Source organism: Schistocerca piceifrons, chromosome X (assembly GCF_021461385.2).
Source record: "Schistocerca piceifrons isolate TAMUIC-IGC-003096 chromosome X, iqSchPice1.1, whole genome shotgun sequence".
NCBI classification, from domain to species: domain Eukaryota; kingdom Metazoa; phylum Arthropoda; class Insecta; order Orthoptera; family Acrididae; genus Schistocerca; species Schistocerca piceifrons.
This window is the reverse complement of record NC_060149.1, coordinates 451,181,496-451,208,973: the sequence shown is the minus strand read 5'-3', so window position 1 is coordinate 451,208,973 and position 27,478 is coordinate 451,181,496. Positions and strand designations below refer to the sequence as shown.

At 45.0% G+C, this 27,478-nt stretch overlaps 1 protein-coding gene across 1 annotated transcript in view; it reads right to left on the bottom strand.

The window, feature by feature from the left end:
• LOC124722415 overlaps positions 1-27,176 on the bottom strand; it is a 397,391-nt gene extending 370,215 nt beyond the window's left edge. Inside the window, exons 1-2 of the mRNA XM_047247581.1 lie at positions 27,147-27,176; positions 19,077-19,394 (exon numbers count right to left, since the gene is read on the bottom strand). Of these exons, the coding sequence (XP_047103537.1) occupies positions 19,077-19,394; positions 27,147-27,176 (348 nt within the window). The remainder of the gene's footprint in view (positions 1-19,076; positions 19,395-27,146) is intronic.
• Between the last annotated feature and the right edge of the window lie 302 nt (positions 27,177-27,478).

The following is a 27,478-nucleotide window of genomic DNA, read 5'->3' as shown; positions in this document are numbered from 1 at the left end:
ACGCGTAAGAGTTGTTGTACCTCCGCGAGGTGGGAGAATAAACTGCCGCAATTCGACTAGGGGATACGCTGTCCGTCATCTGCAAAGGCATGAAGGGATCGAGGAGACAGGGTACGCCTCAGGGTCACCTGTAGCCACCGGTTTAGTGGTCGCATCCAATACCATTGCGTTTGAGGCGTCAGCGAGATCTTGATCCTCAGGGGATGCCAGAATCTCCACCCAACCTCGGACGAGGAACTGTTAGATAGTGGTTGGACGGGGGCCATTTCCTAACAGACTTCTTCTTTGTCTGCTTTGTCAGTTTGCCCTCTTGCCTCTCTTCAGAAGCTTGCTGGGGGGGCTCCTCTGAAGTAGCTTCAGGGACTGAGGAAGACTGTGGAGCCCTTAGACCAGCTGCTAGTAGCTCCTTCAGTCACTGGCTGGTGTCTACCTTACCACAGGCGGAGACCATGTAAGGTAGAGTCCACGGGAACCCCTGCCACGTGGGAGGTGTTAGCGGTTGCTTCTCTGACTGGTGGCAGGGGACTGATGGCCCCAGTGTTTGTGGAAACGATTCTCCCAAAGCTTCTGCTTTGGGAGCAACGGAAGAAGATGTGCCCACAGCCACCAGGATGGGAGATGTACATGAGTGGCCCTGAGGGCCCACTGGAGAAAGCTTAGACGAGGAGCATAATGTTGTCAATGAGGGCGATGTCATTGTAGTGGCAGCGTAAGATGACAGCAGTCGGACCGAGTTCTAGTTTTCGTGTTTCAGTTTCACCTCATGGTAAGACGCCCTGTCGAATGTCTTGTATTCCATAATTTTCCGCTCCTTTTGTAATACCGTACAGTCCAGCTAGCAGGGGGTATGGTGCTCTCCACAGTTGACACATATGGCAGGAGGGGCATGTGGGGTATTTGGATGCAGTGACGACTACAAAATGGTTCAAGTGGCTCTGAGCACTATGGGACTTAACATCTGAGGTCATCAGTCCCATAGAACTTAGAACTACTTAAACCTAACTAACCTAAGGACATCACACGCATCCATGCCCGAGGCAGGATGCGAACCTGCGACCGTAGCGGTCGCGCGGTTCCAGACTGAAGCGCCTAGAACCGCTCAACCACAACGGCCGGCCTGACGTCCACAATTTCGACATGTGGCTCTGGAATTGCACCGGAAAGACACGTCCCAAACTTACAGCACTTAAGCACCGCACAGGGGAAGGGACGTATGGTTTGATGTCACAGTGGTATACCATCACCTTAACCTTTTCAGGTAACGAATCACTCTCAAACGCCAAGATAAGGCACCAGTGGCAACTCCATTGTCTCTAGGCACCTTACAGACTCGCAGGACGGAGTGAACCACCCTGCCGTTCTAAATAGGCTCGTAGCTCGTCGTCGGATTGCAACATAAGATCGTGATGAAAAATAATTCCCTGGACCATGTTGAGGTTCTTATGGGGAATGACTGAAATAGGAGTATCACCCGACGTGTCACAGGCGAGTAACGCCTGGGGCTAGACTGCGGATGCCGTCTGAATCAGGGCTGATCCATTGTGCATTTTGGAGGGCGCTGTCACTTCCCCAAACTTACAAACTTATCCCCCAGGTGTTCAACAAGAAATAGAGGCTTCGTATCCAGAAAGGAGTCCCCATTGGTTCTGCTGCACACTAAATAACGAGGCGAATATATGTCTCGTCTGTCCGTGATCCTACATTCCTCCCATGGTGTAGCTAAGGAGAGGAACGATTTAGGGTCATACTCCACAGCATCGAATTCAACCTTCCCTTTCTTACAGACTGCTGGGGCTATTCGGTCCCAGCAAAAGATGACTTGGTTCGCTTCATTTCTGGTCATCCGTCCTGATGCCACTCACTCCGATCAGGGGTTCCCCTACGGGTGTCACCCAGCCACAGCAAAGGCCACCTGGCGCGATGGTCATTGCCGGGAGTCCCGATGCTCCAAGGAGATGGGCTTCTACTCTTTGGCATATGTTGGAAGGTTGTAGCTATGGCATCAGTAGTGGGATCCCTGTGTAGTCAGAGGGCAACGACCGAGAGGGTACATGACGACCCATCCACCACAGACGACGTAGAAAACCAGCATTGTCATGTGGCAAAGAGGACAGCGTACAGTGGATGGAGATTATGCACCACATATGGTGTCCTCAACGAAATATCTGGAATGTTGAAGGAGTTGCAGTGCCATGACAAGAATAGGTACAGAAGATTTTAATGCATGAGGGATATAAGACGCAACACGTAAGGCATCCATCCTCAAATGGCCCACACTTCGGGTGATTTAGACAGTGTGGAGGTCAAACCCTAAAAGGGGACCGCAACGAATTAGGCCGAAAAGTGGGAGACTCCTTTTAGTCACCTCTTACGACAGGCAGGAATACCTTGGGTCTATACTAACCCCACAACCTGCAGTGGGAGTTCGACGTCACTTTATGTGCTGTCCAATTGTGTTCAGTGATCTAGTATGTACCTTAGGCTATAGTGAGAACCCTGCACAGCAAATTTTAGTGTTTCTTTAGTCTCCTCGTTTATATTTTGCGTACATTCCAACCCTAGCAGGGCCACAGTCCAGTAATATTCTCTTCTACGGGAGTGTGTTTGTACTTTCCCTGTTACACATGACTGATTTGTTTGCAATTTTTCGAGATCTTATTCATATTATATGCGGTACGATACGGATTGGGGTGTGTTTTTGTTGTGAGCAGACACAAGCAGAATTGTCTGTTGGCCGTAAACAGCTGAAAACAGTGTTGGGCCCGGTCGGCAAGCTTCTGGCTGCTGCTGAAAGCAGCCGCGATATCAGAGCGACAGCGATGAAACCTGGGTCACTTTTGGTGGCCTAAGAATCTCTTGGTGACGCGGTTGTCGCTGTGTCTTCTGATATGCGACATCGACCAGTCAGTCTTCACTCGAGCGTGAGAGGCAGACAATGGCAATTTCGCCTGTCACAGGGCGCATAGCGGAGGAGGGAACGGACTGTACAGCTGGCTCCTTACGGCTACATCAACCTCTACATCAACATCTACAGCTACACGGATACTCTGCAGATCACACTTAAGTGCGTGGTAGAGGGTTCATCGAACCCCCTTCACAATAATTCTCTATTATTCCAATCTCCAACGGCTAGAGAAAAAAAAAGAATGAGCGAGGTGACGCAGTGGTTAGCATACTGGACTCGCATTCAGGAACACGACGGTTCAAACCAACGTCTGACCACCCCTGATTCAGGTTCTCCATGATTTCCCTACATCGATTCACGCAAATGCCGGGATGGTTCCTTTGAATGGGCATGGCTGACTTCCTTCCCTATCATTTCCTAACCCGATGGGACCCATAACCCCTCTGTTTGGTCCCCTTCCCCGAATCAACCAATGAACCAACCAAAAGACGAACACCTATATCGTTCCGTATAGGTTCTGATTTCCCGTATTTGATTATGATGATCGTTTCTCCCATTGTAGGTCGGAGTCAACAAAATATTTTCGCATTCAGAGGAGAAAGTGGGTGACTGAAATTTCGTGAGAAGATTCCGCCGCAACGAAAAACGCCTTTGTTGTAATCATGTCCACCCCAAATCTTGTGTCATGTCTGTGACACTCTCTCCCCTCTTCTCGACAGCACAAAACGTGGTGCCCTGGTTTGAACTTTCTCGATGTATTCCTATCTAATAAGTATTTCACACCGCGCAACGGTACTCCGAAAGTGGACGGACAAGTGCCGAGAAGGCATTGTCTTTAGTGGATCTGTTGCATCTTCTAAGTGTTCTGCCAATAATACGCAGTCATCCACACAACATTTTCTATGCGTTGTTTCCAATTTAAGTTGCTCGTAATTGTAATATCTAGGTATTTGGTTGAATTTACGGCCTTCAGATTTCATTGATTTATCGTGTAACAGAAGTTTAACGGATTCCTTTTAGTACTCATGTAGATGATCACACACTTTTTTTAGGGTCAATTGCCAATTTCCGCTCCATACAGATATCTTTTCTAAATCGATTCGCAATTTGTTTTGATCTTTTGATGACTTTACTAAACGATAAACGACAGCATCATCAGCAAACAACCTAAGACGGCTACTCAGAGTGCCTCCTAAATCGTTTATGTAGATAAGGAACAGCGGAGGGCCTATAACACTACCTTGGGGAACGCCAGAAACCACTTTTCTTGTTACTTGATTACTTTCCATCAATTACTACGAACTGTGATCTCTCTGACAGGAAATCACGAATCCAGTCTCATTACAGACGATATCCACAAGCATGCAGTTTGATTACAAGTCGCTTGTAAGGTATGGTGTCAAAACCCATCTGGAAATCCAGAAACACGGAATCAATTTGAAATCCTTTGTCGATATCACTCAACACTTCATGTGAGTAAAGATTTAGTTGTGTTTCTCAGGAATGATGTTTTCTAAATCCTTGTTGACTGTGTGTCAATTGACCGTTCTCTTCGAGGTAATTCATAATGTTCGAACAATATCTATGTTATAAAATCGTACTGCATGTTGTAACGCCCCAAGGATTGAAAACCCCAATTAACAAACTTTGTGGAAACTTAAAGTAGGGAAGTGAGTGATCTTGACAGTGACGGCAACAATTGACGATAAAATCTACACTGGTTATGTTTTGATTAACACCTACATTATTAAAATACTGAGAATAGCATACAAAAAGGGTAGATAAAAGGAACGGATTATCGTAGACTCTATATCAAACATCTGTAGCCGGCCGGAGTGGCCGTGCGGTTCTAGGCGCTACAGTCTGGTGCCGAGCGACCGCTACGGTCGCAGGTTCGAATCCTGCCGCGGGCATGGATGTGTGTGGCGTCCTTAGGTTAGTTAGGTTTAATTAGTTCTAAGTTTTAGGTGACTGATGACCTCAGAAGTTAAGTCGCATAGTGCTCAGAGCCATTTGAACCATTTTGAAACATCTGTAGAATAAATTTAAAATGATATGAACGAAGGCTAAATCCAAGAAAGTAATTCAGTCAAAGATAGCATTTAGCATGGAAGAGAGTTGTAGCCGCATCTAAAAGGAAATTCAATGCGACTACAATGTAACTCTGATATGGTAATGTTCAGTTAGTTAGTTGCTCTTGAGTCGCTCTAGAGTACTTTTGCGATAGTTCTCTGGGCGCAAACGCTATTAGATTGTTTCAGTTTTGGAAGTTTGATAGTTCGTGAGGTAGAGACTGATGTGTTGCTCAGTCATTCGACTGATGAAAGTTAATCTTTACCGTTCTCAACGGGACGGTATAGTAAGACGAGTGTTAGACTTCGATTGAGTGATATTGGTTTATCGGACTTAGCCTTCGTACTGATTAACACTTACAAACCTTGAGAGCAATGGATCAATGACGGAAAAACAATTCGTAGTCTTGAGTAAGACACAATAAAACGAAGACACGAAAAAAGACAAGTACGCCGATTAGTCAAAAGTTGTCGTCACTGTCACGATTACTGAACTGAACAGAAGATAATCTTGAATGACATATCGGTGTGCGTGTGTTTTAGGGAGTGCGTGTGTTATAGGGACAAACAATTAATTACAGAAAGAACAACAAAATCTGAGTCAATAGGTAAATCTTACGTGTCGCCTAACTCTTTAAAGATTTTAAGTGACTAAGTGAGTACATGAATAATGGACAGTGAAGAGTGATTAGTTTAAACTAGTTTACGGCGTATTAAAAAAAATGAAAGATTTACTCCAACATAAGTTATCTCTGGAGTTACGTCGGACCGTTGTTAATAACTGGACTTAGTAACGGAATAGTAGACAGCAAATTTTCATCCTCGCTATGTATGATGTGAAGAACGATCGTAATGATGAAATCAAGAATCAAGATTTTATTTCATCACGGAACTAACCGGGCATAAAAATTAAAATAAACGATTGCAGTTTACCAGTTCGCACAAACTGAGAAGACTGTTGCGGACAGATAACAGAATATTTCTAAACCACGCGAGGGGTTGTGTTCTTACGAGATTTACAGATGCTGTTCCACGTCACACCGACGGGGACGAACATCGTTACGAGTCGCGTCTCTTCCCGGCGAGTGAAGAAGGAGGGAAGGGACGTCACAGTAACGACATTAATGACGTGGGCCAGTAATTTAGTGGATTACTCCTGCTGGCTTTCTTGAATACTGGTGTGACCTGTGAAACATTCCAGTCATTGGATACAGATCTTTCGTCGAGCGAATATGATTGTAATATGTCGTGCTACTGCATCACCATACTCTGAAAGGAACATAATTGGTGTACCGTCTGGACCGGAAGACTTGGTTCTATTAAGTGGTTTAAGCTGATTCACAACTCCGAGGATATCTGCTTCTATGTTAGTCATGTTGGCAGCTGTTCTTGATTCGAATTCTGGAATATTCACTTCGGCTTCCTTGGTGAAGGTATTTCGAAATGCTGTGTTTAGTAACTCTCTTTTAGCAGCACTGTCATCAACAGTATTTCCGCTGCTATTGCGCAGAGAAAGCATTGATTATGTCTTGCGGCCTCCATATTTTACATACAACCAGAATCTTTTAGGACTTTCTGGCAGGTTTCGAGAGAAAGATTTGTTGTGGAAACGGTTATAAGCCCACGGTTATAAGCATCTAGCATGGAAGTGTCCGCTAAATTTCGACTTCTGTAAAAGATCGCCAATCTTGCGGATTTTGCGTTTATTTAAATATCGTGCTTTTTTCGTTGTTTCTACAACAGTGTTGTGTGTTTTGTGTACCATGGGCGATTAGTTCTGTCCTTTGTTAGTTCACTTGGTATAAATCTTTCAATTGCTGTCGATACTATTTCTTTGAATTCAAGACACATCTAGTTCACACTTACATTGTTAATATGGGAAGAGTGTATATCTCTCTCACTAAGGCGTCAAGCGAATTTTTATTTGATTTTTTGAATACATATATTTTTTGTTTATTTTTGATGGATTTGGGAGCTCCGGTATTCAGTCTCCTTACTACAGCCTATGTTCCCTAATCTCTGTATCCGTTAGGATGCTCATTACTAGTTCATGATTATTTGCCGCTATGAGGTCAAGTGTCTTTTCACAACTGTTTTCTACTCGATTGAGCTCATGAATAATTTTCAGAGGATGGGTTTAGCACAATTTCGGATGATATTTTATGCGCCCCTGCTGATTTAAACAGTTGTATTCGCCAACATATGGAGGATAAACTGAAGCCGCCACACAGATATGTTACCTAAATCGTTTTGCAATTTGTTTTCATTTTCTGATCTTGTATGAGTCGGATATATATGTTTCAAATTAGACTCAAGTTTCTTTGAACCTTTGAGCAATTGCATCATCGGAGTTGGGAGATCGGTAACAGGATCCAGTTATTATTTTATTCCGGTTTCCAAGAATGACTTCTACCCATACTAACTCACAGGAACTATCTATTTCGATTTCGCTACAAGATAAACTACTCCTTAGGCAACAAATACTCTATCGCCAACTGTATTAAGCCTATCTTTTCTGGACGCCGATAGGTCCTTCGCAAAACTTTTTCTTGAATTTGTCTTCGACTTTAGCCAGCTTTCAGTGCTAGTCTACGCCACACAGCCCCACTACCCAAGTACCCGCCTCCTTTGTTTATTGGACTATGGCGCAAGTTGAGGAATCCGCAGTCTACGCGGTCGCAGAACCGTCTGAGCCGCTGATTCAGACCCTCCACTCGGCTCTGCATCGGTCCTGCCACCTGGGCTGCAAATGGTGAGCACTGCTTTCATTTCCCAAGCAAGACTGGCTGCCTTACCAAATGTTCAAATGTCTGTGAGTTCCTAAGGGACGAAACTGCTGAGGTCATTGATCCATAGAGCTACACACTACTTAAACTAACTTATGCTAAGAACAACCCACACACCCATGCCCGAGGGAGGACTCTAACCTCCGGTGGGAAGAGCCGCGCAATCCATGACATGGCGCCTCAAACCACGCGGCCACTCTGCGCGGCGCTGCCTTACCACTTCTGGTACGTGCTTGAAAGCAGAGAGGATCTCTTCCAATACAAAGCGAGACACATAATTGATCCCGACATGAGCCACCACCTGCCATTGTCTGCAACCTGTGGCTTTCAGGGCATCCCGGAGGACCCATTCAACGTCAGAAATAACTTCACCCGGTATGCACAAGGAGTGCACTTTGGCTTCCTTCCCCTACTTGTCAGCCATGTCCTTAAGGGCCCCATAACGCTCTCCCAGATATCAATAATCTCATCCTCTGTGACTCCTCGAATCTTGCTGGCTGAGAGGTTCCTCTGAAGCACCCTGCCACGCTCTGAGACGATCTCCCACTCGACCAGTGGTGAGTGATCAACCTCATTGTGAGCAGCAGCTGGACAGACCCCGGTGCAGACCGATCCGAGGAATCGTGGGTCGTGCTGGACGTTCCTTGGATCTTCACGGCTGGTCCATAACAGTGATAACCATTCAATGCAGCCTTAAGCTGTGTAACCGAAACCAACACAGCCTGGAGCTGACAGCGAAATGCCACCAAGTCAGCTCGCATCCGGACACAGCAAACACAGTCACTATCCGTACTAAAGACGCTGAATAACTACAATACACAGACAAACAAACAACTATCGACCCACACTACGAAACTCTTTAATAAATTAGATTAACACGCAGAGATTCAAAGACTAAACTACATGGCACACAGGTGAGACTAAACAGTTCGCTCATGGTTAGGAATTTGTATAATGTCAGAAAATCAGTTACTTTCTGACACTAATGTAAATGCGAGAACTATGTCTAACAAAAAATTAAATTAAAATGCAGTAATTCAAAAAACTAAACTGCTAATGCACACAGACGAAATTATACGAGTATATAATTCGCTCCACGTTAGGAAGTAGTAAAATGTCACAATATCGGTTACTTCTCTGTTGCTACTCTTTCAATCTCGGCGGCTGCTGCCTGACTGACTCACCAACGCCAACGGGCGATCACTAGCTTTCAAAACAAACGAACAAATGACTGTCAATTGCAAAATATCTAGGAGTATATCTCCAGAGCGATCTTAAGTGTAATAAAACTAAACGCCACCCGAACAGGCCATGAAGGCCCAACGATACCAACCAGCCGCAGTGTCATCCTCAGCGCAATGGCGTCACTGGATGCGAATAGGGAGGGGCATGTGGTCAGCACACCGCTCTACCGGCCGTATGTCAGTTTAGGAGACCGCCGTAAGTGTAAGGACCACACAAAGTAAATAGCAGGAAAGGCACATGCCAATCAGAGATTCGTAGGAAGAAGGAAGTGACTTACAAGGCACTTGTTCGAGCGATTCTTGAGTCTGCAAGATTCGGGCAGTCGCAGAGGGTGGGCTTACTGGTAGTTGGGAGCTCCAACGTCAGGCGCGTAATGGGGCCCCTTAGGGAAATGGCAGCAAGAGAGGGGAAGAAAACCAATGTGCACTCCGTGTGCATACCGGGGGGAGTCATTCCAGATGTGGAAAGGGTCCTTCCGGATGCAATGAAGGGTACAGGGTGCACCCATCTGCAGGTGGTCGCTCATGTCGGCACCAATGATGTGTGTCGCTATGTATCGGAGGAAATCCTCTCTGGCTTCCGGCGGCTATCTGATTTGGTGAAGACTGCCAGTCTCGCTAGCGGAATGAAAGCAGAGCTCACCATCTGCAGCATCGTCGACAGGACTGACTGCGGACCTTTGGTACAGAGCCGAGTGGAGGGTCTGAATCAGAGGCTGAGACGGTTCTGCGACCGTGTGGGCTGCAGATTCCTCGACTTGCGCCATAGGGTGGTGGGGTTTCGGGTTCCGCTGGATAGGTCAGGAGTCCACTACACGCAACAAGCGGCTACACGGGTAGCAGGGGTTGTGTGGCGTGGGCTGGGCGGTTTTTTAGGTTAGATGGTCTTGGGCAAGTACAGAAAGGGCAACAGCCTCAACGGGTGCGGGGCAAAGTCAGGACATGCGTGGACCAAGCAGCAATCGGTATTGTAATTGTCAACTGTCGAAGCTGCGTTGGTAAAGTACCAGAACTTCAAGCGCTGATAGAAAGCACCGAAGCTGAAATCGTTATAGGCACAGAAAGCTGGCTTAAGCCAGAGATAAATTCTGCCGAAATTTTTGCAAAGGTACAGACGGTGTTTAGAAAGGATAGATTGCATGCAACCGGTGGTGGAGTGTTCGTCGCTGTTAGTAGTAGTTTATCCTGTAGTGAAGTAGAAGTGGATAGTTCCTGTGAATTATTATGGGTGGAGGCTACACTCAACAACCGAACTAGGTTAATAATTGGCTCCTTTTACCGACCTCCCGACTCAGCAGCATTAGTGGCAAAACAACTGAGAAAAAATTTGGAATACATTTCACATAAATTTTCTCAGCATGTTATATTCTTAGGTGGAGATTTCAATTTACCAGATATAGACTGGGACACTCAGATGTTTAGGACGGGTGGTAGGGACAGAGCATCGAGTGACATTATACTGGGTGCACTATCCGAAAATTACCTCGAGCAATTAAACGGAGAACCGACTCGTGGAGATAACATCTTGGACCTACTGATAACAAACAGACCCGAACTTTTCGACTCTGTATGTACAGAACAGGGAATCAGTGATCATAAGGCCGTTGCAGCATCCCTGAATATGGAAGTTAATAGGAATATAAAAAAAGGCAGGAAGGTTTATCTGTTTAGCAAGAGTAATAGAAGGCAGATTTCAGACTACCTAACAGATCAAAACGAAAATTTCTGTTCCGACACTGACAATGTTGAGTGTTTATGGAAAAAGTTCAAGGCAATCGTAAAATGTGTTTTAGACAGGTACGTGCCGAGTAAAACTGTGAGGGACGGGAAAAACCCACCGTGGTACAACAACAAAGTTAGGAAACTACTGCGAAAGCAAAGAGAGCTCCACTCCAAGTTTAAACGCAGCCAAAACCTCTCAGACAAACAGAAGCTAAACGATGTCAAAGTTAGCGTAAAGAGGGCTATGCGTGAAGCGTTCAGTGAATTCGAAAGTAAAATTCTATGTACCGACTTGACAGAAAATCCTAGGAAGTTCTGGTCTTCCGTTAAATCAGTTAGTGGCTCGAAACAGCATATCCAGACACTACGGGGTGATGATGGCATTAAAACAGAGGATGACACGCGTAAAGCTGAAATACTAAACACCTTTTTCCAAAGCTGTTTCACAGAGGAAGACCGCAGTGCAGTTCCTTCTCTAAATCCTCGCACAAACGAAAAAATGGCTGACATCGAAATAAGTGTCCAAGGAATAGAAAAGCAACTGGAATCACTCAATAGAGGAAAGTCCACTGGACCTGACGGTATACCAATTCGATTCTACACAGAGTACGCGAAAGAACTTGCCCCCCTTCTAACAGCCGTGTACCGCAAGTCCCTAGAGGAACGGAGGGTTCCAAATGATTGGAAAAGAGCACAGATAGTCCCAGTCTTCAAGAAGGGTCGTCGAGCAGATGCGCAAAACTATAGACCTATATCTCTGACGTCGATCTGTTGTAGAATTTTAGAACATGTTTTTTGCTCGCGTATCATGTCGTTTTTGGAAACCCAGAATCTACTATGTAGGAATCAACATGGATTCCGGAAACAGCGAACGTGTGAGACCCAAGTCGCTTTATTTGTTCATGAGACCCAAAAAATATTAGATACAGGCTCCCAGGTAGATGCTATTTTTCTTGACTTCCGGAAGGCGTTCGATACAGTTCCGCACTGTCGCCTGATAAACAAAGTAAGAGCCTACGGAATATCAGACCAGCTGTGTGGCTGGATTGAAAAGTTTTTAGCAAACAGAACACAGCATGTTGTTATCAATGGAGAGACGTCTACAGACGTTAAAGTAACCTCTGGCGTGCCACAGGGGAGTGTTATGGGACCATTGCTTTTCACAATATATATAAATGACCTAGTAGATAGTGTCGGAAGTTCCATGCGGCTTTTCGCGGATGATGCTGTAGTATACAGAGAAGTTGCAGCATTAGAAAATTGTAGCGAAATGCAGGAAGATCTGCAGCGGATAGGCACTTGGCGCAGGGAGTGGCAACTGACCCTTAACATAGACAAATGTAATGTATTGCGAATACATAGAAAGAAGGATCCTTTATTGTATGATTATATGATAGCGGAACAAACACTGGTAGCAGTTACTTCTGTAAAATATCTGGGAGTATGCGTGCGGAACGATTTGAAGTGGAATGATCATATAAAATTAATTGTTGGTAAGGCGGGTACCAAGTTGAGATTCATTGGGAGAGTGCTTAGAAAATGTAGTCCATCAACAAAGGAGGTGGCTTACAAAACACTCGTTCGACCTATACTTGAGTATTGCTCATCAGTGTGGGATCCGTACCAGATCGGTCTGACGGAGGAGATAGAGAAGATCCAAAGAAGAGCGGCGCGTTTCGTCACATGGTTATTTGGTAACCGTGACAGTGTTACGGAGATGTTTAATAAACTCAAGTGGCAGACTCTGCAAGAGAGGCGCTCTGCATCGCGGTGTAGCTTGCTCGCCAGGTTTCGAGAGGGTGCGTTTCTGGATGAGGTATCGAATATATTGCTTCCCCCTACTAATACCTCCCGAGGAGATCACGAATGTAAAATTAGAGAGATTAGAGCGCGCACAGAGGCTTTCAGACAGTCGTTCTTCCCGCGAACCATACGCGACTGGAACAGGAAAGGGAGGTAATGACAGTGGCACGTAAAGTGCCCTCCGTCACACACCGTTGGGTGGCTTGCGGAGTATAAATGTAGATGTAGATGTATTGGTAATCAAGATAAAAGAGATAGAGAAGAGCCAACGAAGAGCGGCGCATTTCGTCATGGGATCGTTTAGTCGGTGCGAGAGCGTTACAGAGGTTATCAACTCCATTGGCAGACGCTACAAGAGAGGTGTTGCGCATCATGGAGAAGTTTACTACTGAAATTTTGAGAGAGTACTTTTAGGCAAGAGTCGGACAGCATATTGCTTCCTCCCACCACATCACGCGAAATGACCACGACAGTAAAATTCTAGAAGCTATGGCTAATACAGATGGTTACCGGCAGTCATTCTTCCCACGCAGCATTCACAAGTGGAGCAGGGAATGGGGGATCGATTAGTGGTACCCTCCAATAAACACCATCAGGTGGCTTGCGGAGTACTGATGTAGATGTAGATCGCGATAAATCCACCATATTCGTAATAGAAGACCAACGGTGAAGTAAATGGTCATGTGCTCTCCACAAAGGCCTTTCTTACCACCATGGACAAGTAAGAATTGACACAACGGCATCACATTATCTTCCGACCAACATTAAAATAGTCGGCAGGAAAGTTGCTAAAAATATATCTACATGGTAGCCACACAAATCTTTAGATCGGAACGGGGAACGGGAGACGAGGAGGAGATGACACGTGTGTGTTGCATATGCCTATGTACGTTACATATAAGGAATAATTTTACATAAAGGTGGTTAAAATTAATGGCCTATTTTGAATGATACAGATGGTCAGGAAAGTTTCAATATAAACTATTTTTTGGGTCTTTTAAAAGTTAATAAAATCTGGTAATTCATTTCTCATAAATACACTGACGGAAAAAAGAAATACCAAGAACGAGTTGTGCGCTATAACCAGAAGCTGATAGCTGTGTTCCTACGTCTGATGTCCATTCAAATTTCTCACCAGCAGCATAAGAGTGGCTCTAGTAGCGCCAGTATGAGTATATAGATCAGGTTTGCTTTAAATACACACCGCAATCATCGTGAGCGTTTAATACCCTTGACGACGTGGTTAGTTGTTGATCGTCGAGAATGTCTATCAGACGACAGACACGACACTGTCAATACCCCACTAAGTTTGAACGAGGTCGTGTACTAGAGCTTCCGTAAGCTGGATGTTCCTTCTCAGGTGCTGCATCATAAAGACTTAGCAGAAATGTAGCCACTGAACACGACTGCTGGCAGTGGTGTTCACGAGGATGTACGGTCGCAAGAAGACCTGGCTCCTGACGGTCACATTGCACTACCGAGATGGAAAACCATCGTGTTCGGCGAATGGCTCTGGCTCTGGCGAACCGTGGTGTCTCTTGTGTCATACGACACAAGAGACACCACTCACCTGCCCACGTTCGAAGTCCGTGAGTTCCGCGGAGCGGCCCATTCTGCTCTCTCACGATGTCTAATGACTACTGACGCCGCTGATATGGAGTACCTGGCACTAGGTGGCAGCAAAATGCATCTAATATGAAAAATGTATGGTTTTGGGGTGTCCGGATACTCTTGATCACCTAGTGTATGTTTACCTCCTTCTCTTTCACCATTCTAAGGTACAGCCTAGATTGACTCATGTACAGGTATCATTCCAGGCATCATCTCACCTTGCGTTTAATTCACGCGTAAACGCACGCACACACCCACCCACCCACCGACACACACAAACTCCCACCCCCACCCCGACGCTCACGCCCACCAAACAGTACTGCGTAGCTTCAGATAGTGAAGAGGCTCCAAACGCGAAAGGAGTGTCTGGCTGCCAGCAGCCGTCCTCTATCGCGGCATCTGAGGGCGCTAGCAGTCCAGAGGTATTCGAGGCGTGGTTCAGCAGGCGTGTTCCATTGGATCTGCCGGATCTCATAGGACTGCTATCGGCGTCTGACGCAAACTTGCAATTCCACTACCAACTAAAACACCAGTAGGGTGTTATCGATATGTGATACCACACTGAGGAATAATTGTTAAGAAAAAATTTGATCCGTTGCACCATTTCTGAGTTAACTAGCAATGAAGTTAGCCAATCAGGCTGTTGTGTTCAGAAAATCAAGTCAGTGTCAGCATGTGTGTTTTTATTTTGGTTTCCTAAAACCGATCAAGAAAGCGATACAGAAACTGGAAATGGGATAGCTGTAAGGATTGAATCGAAGCCAAATGTTCAGCTGCCTCGTGCACTATCATGTATTCTACGAGAACAGCTGACACTAATTGTATCTGGCGGGTCACTTGAATTTGCGCACTCAATAGCTGATTGGCTAACTTCAATGCTAATCATCTCGGAAATAGTGCAGATTATATAGCTTTGGCCCTAACAATTTTCTCGCTGCAGAAGCTACAATGCAACACTTTTACAAGCTTTCCAGACTCTCTCTGACCACCCATTGCATGTACTTATAGAGTTAGATGCCCGTACTTTGTCATATTTTCTAATTTTATAGATTGAGTGAAACAAATAAGTAATTGTACCAATAATGACAGGAATATTTAATAAAAATGCACGGTTTAAGATAAGAAAGATACTGCTGGCAAGTATTAGGGAAGAATCTGAGGAAACGTTTGTGGTGGTAAAGTAATTCATGCTACGAGAGGGAAGTAATTTCAGTTCTGAGTTCACCACAGAACAACACGATACTACATAATTTGCATTGTTCTAAGTGCCAGTTATGTGTTTTCGAAGAATGTGATACAAGAAATTGACGCATACTTTCTTGATCATAGAAACAAAAGTGATTTCCCGTTTTGAAGGACTGTGGTTGCTGTGTGCCTGTGCACATCGCTATTAGCGTGAGGCAGAATTACTTTCCTAATGTTTCTCCTGTATAGTTTAGTACATCGTGTTAACGTGCCGCTCTTCATACATTATTTGAATGGCGATTTGAAGTCACAGTCAGTGTGATAGGACCGTCGCGATTACGACTGATGACAGCAACAGCAACCACGTGCGCTCCGTTATTGTTATATGTGGGCGTTAACATCTTGTGGTAACTTAGCTTCGACCGATACTTTCTTTCAAGAATACTGTAAAAACATTGTCACTTTTGTGGCATGTATACAGATTATTGAATATTTGATCTACTTCTAATAAAACAAACCACTGGTCGTATGGGTTCAGTTGTTTTATTTTGTTTTAGACGAGCGTCACCATATAATCCACTCTTCACAGCTATCTTCTGTTGTTTGTTATTGACGATCGTCAGTTCAGTTTGGCACCTTTTAAAACCGAATTCCCAAGACAGAATAATTTTCGGATGGTTCTTCGCTAATTTGAAGACTAATCTAGCGGGACAAGAACTGGAAATTTTCATACTTTTAGAATGTTCCTACATTCTGCAACGCACGAGGGCGATCGGGAAATGAATGTCTCCGATTTCTTTGTGAAATCTCTAAAAGATTTTTAAATAAAACAAATGTTATTAATATCCTGAATCTTTATTCTTCTTTTCTATATATTTATTTCTGAACATAATCGTCCTGGCGATGAACACAGTTCTCCCAACGAAACGCCAGTTTTTGATACAGTCACTGTACGATGTTTGACTTTCTTGGGGGAACCACAACCTCACCTCTGCTTGCTCCGTTTCATCGTTTTCAAAGCAAAGTTCTCGGAGGTGTTCCTTATGTTTTGGAAGCAGATGAAAATCGGCTGGGGCCAAAGCGGGACTGTATGGAAGATGATCGATGACATCGAACCCAAGGCGACGAATTGTTGTGGATGTCGTAGCGCTCGCGTGTGGTCTGGCATTGTCGTACTGAAGGAGCAGATGCTCTGTGTGTGGCCGAACACTTCGAACACGATACTCGAATATAGAACGCTTTTCTTCACGCATCGACTTAGAAGTTCGCTGGCTGCAGAAGGCTTCAAATATGTAGACATGGAGAATAAAGATGTAGAATGTTAATAACGTTTGTTCCATGTAAAAAGATTGAAGAGTTTTCACATAAAAAATTATCAGGCACTACTTTTCAGCACGCCATCGTATAACACTGAAGAATCGTTAATGGATTAATGAATGAGAACAACTTCTTTCCGATTTACTTCCATTTATTTCCATCACCGTTATTTTATTTTTCTTGACATCATTATTATAATCTCTTCTGAAGACAATATGCATTCTGTCTAACTGATCTAATTCCTTTGCCGTCTGTAACAGAATTACAACGTCATCGACGAAACTGAGCTCATATTTCTTCTTCCTGAGCTAATTCTCTTTCCAAATGTCTCCTTGGTTTCCTTTACTAGTTACTCATTGTAAAGTTGGGGATGGACTAAACCCTTGAAAACTCCCTTTTCGACTACAGCCTCTTTTTAGTATCCTTCGAGTCTCATAACTGCAGTTTGGTTTCGGCACAATTGTAGCCAACCTTCGCACCCCATATTTTATCCTTGCTACTCTCTGAATTAGTAAGAGTGTATTTCAGTCGAAATTGTCAAAAACTTTCTTTAAATCTATAAAGTCCATAAATATAGGTTGGCCTTTCTTCGGTTTGTATCCCAAAAAACTTTCAAGATAATCCAAAGGGGCAGTGCTACCTAGCATGTGGCTGTATTTCTGCAGGACCTTAAGTGGTTCTCTCCTACGTATTCTGCCAGACATTCCATTCTTCTGTAAATACCTAGGGTCAGAATTTTTCAAACAATACTTGTTAAAGTGATTGTTCTATAGTAATTTACATCTGCCTTCTGTAGTGATAAGATTATTACGTGGTTCTTGAAGTCTGAGGGTATTTCTTCCGTCTCATTTTTCTCGTATACCAGGTTCAATAGCTAAGTCATGGTTGGTTCTCGCAAAGAGCTCAGTAATTATGAGGGATTTTCGTTTACTCCAGATGCCTTCCTTCACCCTATGCCTTTAGCGCTCTGTCAAAATCTTCTCGTAGCCATATCTCGCATTGATCTTCATCTACTTCCTCTTCCTTTCGCATCATATAGTCTTCAAGTTTGTTTCGTCTAAATAACCGTTCTACATTTTCATTACAACTTTTAGCCTTGCATTCTTTGTTTGCTACTGACCTGTCAACAAGCTCTTTACATTCATACAGAAGCCTCCAATTTCTCGCACAGCCACCATCTACATATTCCACAGAAACATATATTTCCAGTGATTTCGACGTCTCCTTTAGCCGTTCCGGCTTGCCATTTTATATTTTCTATACTGTATGACAGAACAGACACCAGTTTTGATACTGCAGCAACTGTGAATCAGGACACAGAGGAGTTACAGACATTAGCTGGCTGTTGGCATTGATTTAAAACAACAGGGAAAGGTGCTGCTAGTAAGCAGGAGGCCCAGGTTCGAATCGTGATCCAACACAAATTTTGAACTTTCCCCACTGTTTTAAATCAAGGCCCACTGGCAGCGACTGGATTCATAGTGGTAGTAGGATCAAAAATGGTACTTCTTCTTTCGGACACATCCGAAAGAAGAGACACTGCACATGTATATTTCAAGGCGATGATGGGCAATGATCCCTTCTGTGCATATGCACACCAAGCTGTAATTCTTACGGGAATAGGCGAGATGCCACGAGTAATGAGGATAATGAGCAAGGGGGACTACATTAGCAGTGTGTGGATAAGATGAGAGTTAGGATCTGATGGGAGTTGTGCCGCGTAATCCATGCAGTAGCGTTGACCATAGGGTCCGGATGGCGCAGTGGTCAGCGCATCTATCTAGTAAGCTGGAGACCCAGATTCGCATCCCCTTCTGGCACAAACTTTTTCATCTTTCGCAATTGATTTAAATCAATGCTCACTGGCGTCTAATGTCTGTAACTTATTTGTGTTTATATTTTCTGTCGAACTCATGTTTTAGACACGTCCGTTCCCTTTTTGCCTGATCCATTTGCAGCTTGTTATATTTTTCTCCTTTCGTTAATTAAATTCTTGTGAGTATGATTGATAGTTTGATCATGTGATGTGTTCACTCTTCCATCTCTCTAAACATCCCATTCGTCTTCTACTGTATTCCTTTACATGTTGTAGTCAGTCATACTTAATTTAGCCTATGAAGCCCTCAGCTACCAGTGTGCTTATTGTTCAGTTTGTGTTGGCCCCATCTTCTTTATTCCTGACCTGTCTGTAAGTACTTCTGCAGTTTATAACCATGAAATTGTTGTTAAGGTCCACTTGTGCCCCTGAATATATCTTACAGTTTCGGCATATAATCAGATAAGACAAACAATAGTAATTAAATTAAATATTGCTGACGGCTGTGAGCAAATACCAATACAGTATCGATTGTGTTCTTTTCCTCTATCCTAGTAAACAATTCCCGAAATCATAAGTATTGAAACAGTCGGAAAGCATTCGCCGAGAACGGACCTGGCGGTTCATGTTGGCGATGAACTCCTCGTGCTCGACGGCCCGCTGTGGTGCGCGGTGGAGGCGCAGCTGGTGCACGGCGTCTCGCGCCGCGGCGTCGGTGGCGTCGATGGCGGACTCTGCGCCTGCGCCGGCGCTGGGCTCGGCGTCAGGCAGCGCGTTGTGGCGCGCCGCGACAGCCGCCAGCCGCTGTCGCACGGCGCCGCGCCGAGACACGGCCTGCCCCAGCGCCGCTGCCGGCCCCGCCGCCTCCGCTGTGCGCACGCGCTGCTCCAGCCGCCACAGCTCCAGCGCCGGGCTGCGTCTCGTCTCCTCCTCCTGCCGACACACAATTCCTCACACTCCATTCGAACCATGTTCCACTCATAACACTGAACACCTTTGCGAAAGGTATCTATGTGCATTACCGCTCTTGTAAGAGTTAATTTCTTCATGTTAGTTTCACAGCCCCGGCGTAACTTCTGAAGTATGGACTATCAGCTCGGAGACCATGGCTTCGGTTACCCTTGACGATGCATCACAGATGGGAGCGCCTGCGATGGTGTACTCAACGACGAAACTGGGGGCACTAATGGCAGAACGTCATTTTTTCGGATGAATCCAGTTTCTGTTTGCAGCATCATGATGGTCGCATCCGTGTTTGGCAACATCGCGGTGAACGCACATTGGAAGCGTGTATTCGTCATCGCCATACTGGCGTATCACCCGGCGTGATGGTATGGGGTGCCGTTGGTTACACGTCTCGGCCACCTCTTGTTCGAACTGACGGCACTTTGAACAGCGGACATTACATTTCAGATGTGTTACGACCCGTGGCTCTACTCTTCATTCAATCCCTGCGAAACCCTACATTTCAGCAGGACAGTGAACGACCGCATGTTGCAAGTCCTGTACGGGCCTTTCTGGAAACAGAAAATGTTCGACTGCTGCCCTGCCCAACACATTCTCCAGATCTCTCTCCAATTGAAAACGTCTGGTCAATGGTGGCCGAGCAACTGGCTCGTCACAATACGCCAGTCACTACTCTTGATGAACTGTGGTATCGTGTTGAAGCTGCATGGGCAGCTGTACCTGTACACGCCATCCAAGCTCTGTTTGACTCAATGCCCCGGCCGGGTGCCACTGGTGGACCTCGTGTCAGGACAGAACGAGAGCCAGAACAGACATATCGTCTAGCTACGATCATTGTCAACGCTATCTGTGCCCCACATAATCTGGGATTTCTTCACAATATACTTCATACGGCAGCCTTCGAAGTGGTCCTCTTACGAGAAGTGCATGTCTATGGTCTTCTTAACCTGTTTGGGTAGATCTATTTCGTCCCCCACGCTTCGAATACTTGTAGAGGTATGCCGACTGTCGTGCATGAATGGGTAACCGTCCCTCCTTCAGGAATGGAGAGGCGAAGGGAATGCTTTGCCTTCTATGCGATGTCGGTCTTACTGCTTTTTCTGGGGTGGCAAGATGCGTTGCTGCAGGGCGCTGATTTCAATTCCATCCTTCACCCCAAATATCAGCTGCTGCGTCATTCGCCTTGCCCAGAGCTTGATGCGATCGTCGTCCGTCTCCAAGTTGTAGGCACATAGGAATACGTTCATGGCGACTGATACAGTTTCACGCACTACACATCACTTTCTACCAGTCTTCTTAATCACTCTTATATCTTACGCTCGCTGGTGAAAGGAACCCGATTGGCAAAGATTTGGCCTCTGTTGACTTTTGCAAACCATGCGTCTTAAGTCTGCACTGTCACCCTTGACGGTAAAGAGGATGTGGCATGTTAGGGGTGTTTGGAAACTGAATGCGACCGCACTGGTGTCTCTCGACTGTCAGCAACTTATCGAGGAGACTTGGTATTAGTGTCGATGCCGCCGTAGCACTTACCCGTCTCCGCTGTCGTGGCGGCTGTCCTGCACAAAACCTGGCCTTTGCCGGTCCATGATCGCATATAGCAGAAACTCGGCAGCTTGGAGGAGGCAGTCCCTGAACTTTTATTATGAAGTGTTGAGAGATTTCTCCGTGATGCCATTTTCATCTGAACGATGTACAGTATGAACTGCACCAAAGCACAGAGCACAGCCACTATTTTGAAGGGAGGGTTTTGGAACCCAGGGATTTTCTCTGCCTCGTGATGACTGGGTGTTGTGTAGTGTCCTTAGGTTAGTTAGGTTTAAGTAGTTTTAAGTTCTAGGGGACTGATGACCATAGATGTTAAGTCACATAGTGCTCAGAGCCATTTGAACCATTTTTTTGGAACCCGAATTGTGACCGTATGGTCCCTTGGGAAGTTCCATCTATGTACCACCTTCCAGCAGACAGGTGACGACAGTGCTGGGCGCTGATTCGAACCATCACCAATGGCGAAGGCAGACAACATGACACCCAGTGGCAGCATCTGACTCACCCTTCGCACCCATTACGCTATGTTGTGCGTTAACCACCTTAAGTCACCAGCTGTCATTGAAGCAGTCACTTGACTCACGTTCGGCGCGGTACCAGAGGACGCAGTATTGGAATTGGAGGTATCATTAACAGAAGACGAAGTCCTCGATGCTATCTGAGCGGAAGCTGACAAAGCGTCACCTGCCCTGACAGCATCCCCCTTGAATTTTGTTGTGACTCCCGAAATCTCTTAGCATCCATACACACTCTTATGTGCGGGAACTGATGGCCCCGGCGGTGAGGGGCCTCATTGCCCCTATTCACAAACACCATGGAGTCCGCAAATTAGTGACTATCGCCCCCTGATACAGATAAATAGCAACATAAAGATCTGTAGAAATCATTTGACAGCGCGACTTAAGAGGACTGCCCGCCATGTCGTGTCCTATGATCAGGCGTAGATAGGCGGAACGTACAACATTTGGACAATGCTCAGCTGCTACTGGGATCTGACTGCCCTCGCTCGAGCTCAGCATTTGCTAGTGGCTATGGAGCCTTAGACTTCAGTCAGGCGTTTAATCGGGCCGATCATTCTTACGGCTGTCCTCCTTCATATATGATACCTAGAAACCATTGTCGTGGTGGTCATACGTCTCCTGCGCAGTGCAACATCTCGGGTGCTGTACAATGGAAGGCTCACTCAGCTCGTCCTGATCAGGCACCCGGTCCGACAGGGGTGCCTCCTGTCGGCGCTGCTGTACGCCTTCACTCTAGACCAGTGATTCCCAAAATTTTCTAACGCAGGCCAATATTTTTCTGAAGACGTTTCCACGACCCATTATATACATATGTATATTCTACCATTACAGTCACTAGGCAGTAGTTAATAGTAATATAAAAATTATATGTAATATGAAACTGAACATAGTATTGTATGAAAAATGCTTTGCTGAGTAATAATTTTGAAAATGGTGAAGGGAACATAAATAAAGAAAAGAAACAACAATTTGATCTACAAGAATTTTATTTCATGCAAATTGAATGGTGAACTTAATGAGTTTGTGGTATTGTTTAGTCTTGGTGTTAATGATACTTTCTATAACTGGATTGAAGCTTGTTAGTTTTAGTCGTAAATCTTTTTTTACCCAAAGTTTGTTACTATATTTGTTTTTTGAAAAGAAAAACGAATTTGGAAGAAGCACCTCCACATTAGTAAGTAGTTGTGATTCCCATTAGGTCCTTCAAAGCTATGTTTGCAAGTACTCGATACTCTCCCTTTATTTTGATCCTAAATAGGATTAATTATTGAAATAAAGGTTTCAAAGAAGAATCTCACGGTAGTTCTATCCGGGAGTCTTCCTCATATGCCGCCAGTTTTAACTTTTTGAGTTTGACCTCTTCAAACGGATTTCTTATCCATAGCAGGCCATCAGAAAATCTTGGAAAGTACACTACTGGCCATTAAAATTGCTACACCACGGAGATGACGTGCTACAGACGCGAAATTTAACAGACAGGAAGAAGATGCTGTGATATGCAAATGATTAGCTTTTCAAAGCATTCACACAAGGTTGGCGCCAGTGGCGACACCTACTATGTGCTGACATGAAGAAAGTTTCTAACCGATTTCTCATACACAAACAGCAGTTGACCGGCGTTGCCTGGTGAAACGTTGTTGTGATGCCTCGTATAAGGAGAAGAAATGCGTACCATCACGATTCTGACTTTGATAAAGGTCAGGCTGTAGCCTATTGCGATTGCGGTTTATCGTATCGCGACATAGCTGCTCGCGTTGGTCGAGATCCAATGACTGTTAGCAGAATATGGAATCGGTGGGTTCAGGAGGGTAATACGGTACGCCGTGCAGGATCACAACGGCCTCGTATCACTAGCAGTCGAGATGGAAGGCATCTTATCCGCATGGCTGAAACGGTTCGTGCAGCCACGTCTCCATCCCTGAGTCAACAGATGGGGACGTTTGCAAGACAACAACCATCTTCTGCACGAACAGTTCGACTACGTTTGCAGCAGCATGGACTATCAGTTCGGAGACCATGGCTGCGTTTACCCTTGACGATGCATCACAGACAGGAGCGCCTGCGATGGTGTACTCAACGACGAAACTGGGGGCACGAATGGCAAAACGTCATTTTTTCGGATGAATCCAGTTTCTGTTTGCAGCATCATGATGGTCGCATCCGTGTTTGGCGACATCGCGGTGAACGCACATTGGAAGCGTGTATTCGTCATCGCCATACTGGCGTATCACCCGGCGTGATGGTATGGGGTGCCGTTGGTTACACGTCTCGGCCACCTCTTGTTCGGACTGACGGCACTTTGAACAGCGGACGTTACATTTCAGATGGGTTACGACCCGTGGCTCTACCCTTCATTCGATCCCTGCGAAACCCTACATTTCAGCAGGACAGTGCACGACCGCATGTTGCAGGTCCTGTACGGGCCTTTCTGGATACAGATAATGTTCGACTGCTGCCCTGGCCAGCACGTTCTCTATATCTGTCACCAATTGGAAACGACTGGTCAATGGTGGCTGAGCAACTGTCTCGTCACAATACGCCAGTCACTACTCTTGATGAACTGTGGTATCGTGTTGAAGCTGCAAGGGCAGCTGTACCTGTACACGCCCCAAGCTCTGTTTGATTCAATGCCCAGGCGTAACAAGGCCGTTATTACGGCCAGTGGTGGTTGTTCCGTGTACTGATTTCTCAGGATCTATGCACCCAAAGTGCGTGAAGATGTAATCACATGTCAGTTCTAGTATAATACATATGTCCAATGAATACCCGTTTATCATCTGCATTTCTTCTTGGTGTAACAATTTTAATGGCCTACAACAGGAAATCAATATTAAGTAACACTCTTGAATACCAGACAACTATCAGTGGGATTAACATTTAACTATCAGATTATTTTGAGTTCGTTATGTGGGGACGGCCCAACTATCATTTTGAAAATGCAGGTGGTCGAACTTAATTCTCATTTTTCTGTATCGGGTGAAAAACAGTAAAATGAAAATTATAAATATGTTTAATGAGGAATACTTCAAATCTAAGTGATTACTGTTAGAATTATTTCAGAATAAGTACCTGAAGCTAGAGGTCAGTGCTTCAAGATGTTCCTTCGTGACAGCTGCCGTTTCCTCGTTAACTGTGATTCCATATGTTCCTAAGAAATCACCGAGGAGTGGGAATCCATCAAAATAGCCCTCTTTCACTTTATTGGACCGTCTTTCAAGTTTTTAATAGTTGCTTCTATTTTATCTTGAACATAGTACTTGTGGACAGTCTTCCCTTGCAGCGATAAGTTGAGGCTATAAAGTGCACTGAATTTGTCACCCAAATATGAAAGACGTATTAGCCACTTTTCGTCATTTTATGTATCCAGAAACTGCTCACAGATTTCGCATCACTTTTGTGCTCAGCTCATCTCGAAGCTCAAATAATCTTGATCGCACTTTCCCTCTTGATAACTAGCTTACGTCACAGTGCAGGAGATGTGTTTTGTGGTCACTGTCCATCTCGTAGCACAGTATGGCAAACAACTTGAATTTTTAGGTCTAGATTTAATGAAATTCACAGTTTTCACTGTGTCATTAATGATTTTCTTTAGGCTTTCAGACAGACCGTTATAAACAACGGCCTCTAGGTGCAAGCTACAGTGAGTCCACTGAACAGAAGTTGCCACTGCCCAGAGCAATCAAACCTGCGTAAACGCCAGACATAGCACGGGTACCATCGGTCGTCAGTGCAACACATTTTGTTGACTCTGTTTCATTTTCTAACATAAAACCATCAAGACATTTAAAACTTTCTTCCCCTGTTGTTCTCATTGGCAAACATTTACAAAAGTGCATTTCTTCTTCAATACTCCCATCATATTCAAACCTAACGAAAGCTAAAAGAATAGCCTCGCCGGCTATATCTGTGCTCTCATCCAGCTGAAGTGAAAAGTAGTCACTTTGCTTGCAAACTGTAATCATGGACAGTTTTACAAACTCTGACATTTCATCGACCCTTCTCTTTACCGTTGTGTTTGAAAGGTGTATTTCGTCAATTAATCTTGTGTGCTTTCGCTAAACAAAGCATTACATATTATTTTGGCCGCTGGTAAAATATTGTCCTCTCCTGCGGTTGGAGCTGCTCCCTTTTTGGCTATCGATAATGACAGTCAATATGAAGCGATTTTAGCTTGATTATTTTGTTCCCCAAGAAATCGATTTTGTCATCACTGATTTTGACTTATAAAATTCTCGTTTTTTGTTTTGGAAAAAGTAGATTGACTTACTTATGTATCCTGGATGTTTCTTTGATAAATGTCTTTTCAGTTTTGAGGGTTTCATACTCTAGTTAGCAAGTACTTCAAAGCACACAACACACTGAGGAAGCAGCTCTTGATCTGTGCCAGAAAACACAAACTCATATTTCAATAAATCATCATTGTATTTACGAAAGAAAAATTTGGCCTTCTTCTGGAAGAAGTTTAGTTCAATAACCTCACTAACACAGTAACCTTTAGGTGTATTACGTGATGCACTGGTACCAGATGCGGAAGGTTCGTCGTAATTACATAGACTCTGTCTTTTATGGCACGATCCAGTTTTAATACACGCGTCCAAAGCGAAATAAAATGAAACAAGCTGCCACAATAAACACACATGCACACGCTATGCCAACATACAAACGAAGCACGCTTTCACAGTCATGAGTCACATTGTGCCAAGTGGAAGGGAAAGCGGTGTTGCATTATTGCAAATTACCGATGGGTCCTGCGCCTATGTTGTTCTCGTTTCGCCCAGAGCACGTTATTAAGCCACAATAGTTTCTTGCTTAGAATGATTTTGTATATACTGTTCTGATTATAAAACTTTCCGTTTGAAATACGATTTCATATTTTCAGTCGGTAATATATTTTACTTAGTTATTTTCAAAATCGTCCGGCGACCCACCTAAATAGGTCTCGCGACCCACTAGTGTGTCGCGACCCACAGTTCGGGAAGCACTGCTCTAGACCATTTGTTATGTAACCTACGACAACGACTGAAGGGGATGTCGTCGGGTGGATATCGGTTTTACTCCACCGCCTATGCAGACAATTCGGTCCTGTGCCTTTGAAGTGCCGACGGTACGTGCGTGGTACTTGCGTGGGTGGAACCCTACGGTGAGGCAACGGGCAGCTCCCTTAATGTACGTAAATCTCGAGCTATATATATATATATATTGTACAGACTTACCTCAGGGGATTATTGATCCACTCAGTGTGACCGACACCTTAAGCTGCCTTTGCATCGATTTTGCGGCTGACATGCGGCTGCTGCAACGTATGCGCTTTGGCTTCGTTGAACATTGGCTCCGCACACTTGACCTCCTGCAGCGTGCGCTCTATGTCAACACCCACACAGCGTTTCGGCTCCGACACGTGGCGCAAACTCTTCTGGTCCCTCACGCCCTGGCTCGCCGCATGTTAGTCGCGATGGGTTCCTTTATTAGGCAGAGGATGATATTCAAAGTCCATTATGATTTTCCCACCCATCTTCAGGCTTGAGGGTGTGTGTGTGTTATACCATGTTTCAGACAGAGCTCGGGCTCTTTATGTCAGCTCGCAGTCGACAAAGTGGTTGTGTTTCCCGACGTGTCTTACCAGCTTACTGCTTGATGCATATGCACTTGCCTCATTGGCATCTCCGGTGACGCAGGACATCTCAGCGCACTTCTACGACATCGGGCTCTTTCTTATGGAGCACACCTACTTTTCAGCCTCTTTGCCGCCAGCACGTTTGTCGTCGATGAAGGTAGCGTACGCTGAGATGCAACTGCCCCCTCCCCCTCCCCATTTCGACAGAACAGATGTACCTGCACTACAGGTGGCGCAATATATGGCAGGCTGTGAGCTCCCCTTTTCTTGACACTGCTGTACGCTCCACATGGTATGTCACCATCAACTGAAAACAGTCTAATCGTTCTCGTTTCTAAGTTCACCTCGCCGACTCCCTGCTTTGCGTC